This window comes from Adiantum capillus-veneris, chromosome 21, assembly GCF_014529385.1.
Source record: "Adiantum capillus-veneris isolate H3 chromosome 21, ASM1452938v2, whole genome shotgun sequence".
Lineage (NCBI taxonomy): Eukaryota > Viridiplantae > Streptophyta > Polypodiopsida > Polypodiales > Pteridaceae > Adiantum > Adiantum capillus-veneris.
The window spans coordinates 63,849,005-63,853,318 of NC_140951.1; the positions used below are offsets into that span (position 1 = coordinate 63,849,005).

General features: G+C 44.5%; 1 protein-coding gene across 1 annotated transcript; it reads right to left on the reverse strand.

The window, feature by feature from the left end:
• Positions 1 to 759: 759 nt before the first annotated feature.
• On the reverse strand, positions 760 to 2,204 carry LOC147431062 (uncharacterized). The gene is made up of 4 exons (XM_086494519.1): positions 2,110 to 2,204; positions 1,829 to 1,992; positions 1,637 to 1,759; positions 760 to 1,499 (listed from the first exon to the last, which is right to left on the reverse strand). The coding sequence occupies exons 1-4, from the start codon at positions 2,202 to 2,204 to the stop codon at positions 760 to 762; spliced, it is 1,122 nt and encodes a 373-aa protein (XP_086350645.1).
• Positions 2,205 to 4,314: the final 2,110 nt, after the last annotated feature.

Here is a 4,314-nt window from a genome sequence, read left to right on the forward strand (position 1 = left end):
TGTAGATGGCGCCACACAAGGCTTGCAATGGACTATGCAGAGGTGTCGTGCCTACAATTCGAAATTGAGCCGGTGGTCGCCGCCTTGAAACCTCCACGTGGCATTGAGGAGCGTACGACAACCTTTGCATGACTAGAAAATGTATCCATAACCGACATTTTATTCAAAAAAAAGGCTTGGTAGCACAGTTATCTATTACGGAATACTGTGTCTCGTGTGACCAACCTTAGAAATGAGCGAATGCATGCCAACTGGATATGAATATCCCGCTCTTGGCGCAATCGACATTAATTCCAAATTACATGTGCGGTTATCTCCCATGCCTGCTATTTTGTGTGTATGTTGCCTTCTAGTGACGGGCCTCCCAGCCAATTCTGTATTGCTGTGTCATTTGCACACACCTTCGGGTGCATGCGTGGGACACATGTGTTAGCATGCACATATTGGTATGTGTGTGTGTGTGTGTGTGTGTGTGTGTGAGAGAGAGAGAGAGAGAGAGAGAGAGAGAGAGAGAGAGGTTTTGATTTCGGTGTCATCCCTATGCGGTCTCTCTTTCTCACACACACACACACACGGGGGAGGTGGGGAGTCTACATTGCAACATCTTCTTTGCTTACATTGGTGAGACTGAACCAATGGGACAACGGGTATTGTGTGTGTGTGTGTGTGTGTGTGTGTGTGTGAGAGAGAGAGAGAGAGAGAGAGAGAGAGAGTGGGAGAGAGAGGTGGTCTTTACACAATATGGCTGGAACGATGTCATTAACATAGTAGGAATAGTGTACATAAAATGATTCCAGAGACGGATAACTTGCTCATCCCACTGAAGAAAAATCTGAGCATACCATGGTATACCTTTCTTATCTTTTGCCTCATTGCAACACCAGCCTCATCATCCAAATGACAATTGGACACAATCACATTTGACAACGCTGGTCGCGGCACGGACTCTATGATCCCACCTCCTGCATCCAATATTTTTGCTTTTATCTTCTTAGACTTTCTCTTAGTAGACACTCCCGTCGTCGATGTTAGTTGTGCTGCCAGCTTTCCCCTCATCGCCATTGACATCACGTTCGGTGGCCAATATATTGCCGCCTGTTGTTGTCCCTTTGCCATCAATTTCTCCGTCTTTCTTTCTTTGCCACCATTCATTGGCGTCGTTGTAACCTTCGTTGTCGTAGACCACTCAGCCGGTGATGCGGAGCTCGCCATTGGCGAATTTTCTGTTTTCTTTCTCTTTGTGGACTTTCTGTGCACATGAGCATGAGCTGCTTCAATGGTTTCTAGTTCTCCAGGCAGAGCCGTAGCTGATCTGTATGGAGGCAAATTAAGGTGGACGACATCCTCCTCTACAATTTGCGCATGCTCAACATTAATATCTCCATGGCTGATTTGGTGATGGCATCGCTGAAGAAAGTCGATAAGCTTGTACTTGGCACCGTTGCATGGTGGATTGAAAAGCATGGGCTTTTGCAAAGTGGCAAGAGTAGAGCGAAATTCTGCGTCCAGACCCTACATATATACGGGATAATTAGGGAGTTAGCCTACCAGCTATCTGATACCTACTTCTCTCCATGACATGTACTTACGTCTATTTGTTTTTCAGTGAATGTGACTTTGCAAACAAATGCACGACGTTGCGGGCCCATTTCCACCTGTCTTTCGTGAAGAAGGGCATTGAAGATCATTGCTCCTTTCAATTTAGTAAAATTTATGACAGCAAACCCTTTATGGGCTCCTTTCCTGCAGTTTTGTACTTCTGATAATTAGGACTTCTGTCACAGGAAAATGTTTATCATTTTAGAATTTAGCAAAAAAATCATTCGACTCAACGGTATGTGGACATAATTGATTTCCACATCGCTGCTCTGTCTCCGCATAGGCCGTTTCTGCATGGAATGGAATTTCCCAGCAAGTAGATACTGGCCTCCCTCTTGCATCAAATTGTTCTCGGCACAAAATGAATCTAAGAACTTAAGCAGGTCTTGTTGCCTGCATTAATCAGAGGTAGAAAATTTCTTTCTAAAAGCTCGACAGGGATATATTGAGAAAAACAATCATAAACAAATGCCTGCTGAGTGCGTGTGAAGGGGTTAATGTACTACACACCTCACAGATGTTGGAATCTTGCGGATGACCACAGTCGTCGGCAGCGTTTTTATGGCACTGCTGTCATTTAATGTTGCCGGCAAAGACTGACACATGTAGCACAATTAATAAGACAGCATTATTGATCATGTGTTAACTGAAAACGCACCAGAATAGAGTATAATTAACTAGCTAGGCCTGCTCATGGAGAATTTGATTAGCTCTAGTTATCTGCATACCACCGTTAGGAAAACATGCTTAGGTAAGGTCACAGGTCATAAGCTGCCCACCTACATTAACGCACACTGCGGCAGCTCCGGTGCTGGAGGCGCTAGCAAGCAATATCATTAACGCAATTAATGAGTTTAGGTCATAGGTCATAAGCTGCGTACCTGCATTATCGCATGCAGCGGCGGCTGCGGGGCTAGCAAGGAGTACACTGACATCTTCACATTATTGTCATTTCCATCCACTACTGGCACTTGCAGGAAGACTTCGCAGCCGCTTGCACCAGTGCGGCCCCAGCGCGTGCAATTTGCACCAGTCATGGCCATAACGCTGCCTCACGATTCTGTGCCTGAATGCAAATGTCTAGGGCGGTGAGTGAGAGAGACAGAGAGAGAGAGAGAGAGAGAGAGAGAGAGAGATCAGAGAGAGTTTCGTATGTTTGTGTACGCTAGAGACGAAGAAGAGGTAACAGAAGAACATAACGCATGCAGACGCAAGAATATGATGCTTGTCTAGCCCTTCTTATAATATACGTCCCATGCATGAGAGTGAAAATCAATGGCGCTCTTGTGGCGGGTTTTATACTATACTTGTGTATAAACCCGTCTTCCAGATGGAAGAGAAGAATAAGAGAGAGAGAGAGAGAGAGAGAGAGAGAGAGAGAGTGTTGTAGATGGAAGTTCTGGGCTTCTTTACTGTAATTTATTTTGAAGAATGGAGGAAAGCTCAGTAGAACATGAGTTGGACACACATTAAATATTGAAGTACATATATATCATGCACCTATTTACTACAATCAATGTACTTCTATATATTGCATCTAGGGCCGACATGTCGATGCATGATGTCTAGAGTTAAGAAAATTTAGCACACATGTGCTAGAGAGAGAGAGAGAGAGAGAGAGAGAGAGAGAGAGAGAGATTTTAGGGAAGGTTGTTTTGGGGATGAGTTTGATGATGCCCTGTTTGAGTGCAGGATCCATGTTTTCGGAGATCCAGCCGAAACCCTAGCGGACTGGCGACCTATCACCATGATGGGGATACTCTATAAAATACTCGCAAAAGCCATTGCTTTCAGGATTGGTCCCGAACTCAGAAAACACATTCACCCAGCTCAAACAGGTTTCATTGGAGGGAGGTCAATATTTAATAACATTTTGACGGTTCAGTTGGGCATAGAGCATGCCTTATCTTCACAACAAGACATGGTAATGTTTCGGATAGATTTTGCCCAGGCGTTTGACACAGTGCAGTGGGACTTTGTGCAGCCAACCATGCAAGGTATGGGGTTTGGCCCTCGGATCAGCAGGTGTATCTCTCTGCTTGGTGAACATGCTTACTCCAGATTGGGCATTAATGGTAGACTCTCGAAAAAAATATACATTTCCAGATCGGTAAGACAAGGATGTCCCGTTAGCCCCCTTTTCTTTGCCGTGGCCTCCCACTCTCTGTATGCATACCTGGATCAATTGGTACAATAGGGCTATTTGCAAACCCTCCAATTAGGAGGTAAACATATCCCGGGCAAAGGGTTTGCAGATGACACCTTTCTATTTTTGAAGGCCCACAACATCAATATTCACAGATGTATGAAAACTCTAGATATGTATGCTCTTGCGGCTGGTCTTACACTGAATCTATGTAAGTCTTCTTGATTGACATATCTGCAAGGGAATTTGACTCTCTGATTTGGTATGGGAAAAGAATTCCTAAGGGTCATGTTTTAGACACCTTGGCTACCTAATTGGGGTCATGGTCTCTCAGAAACACTTGCAACACTAGGTTCTGGAGAGAGTGTTGGCTAAATTTTCTTCTTGGCACTGTGATGAATGGCCTTTACATGTCAGGCTCAAAATCGTTCAGAGTATTCTCATGCCTTATTTGCTAATTTACTTGCCCTTGATCAACTCGTCTGATAAAATGCTTCAGAAATGCATCTCGGTCTTGGCTAAGTTTTTGTGGAACTCCTCTCGATCTTCCAATGCTTTGGTTGCTTGGA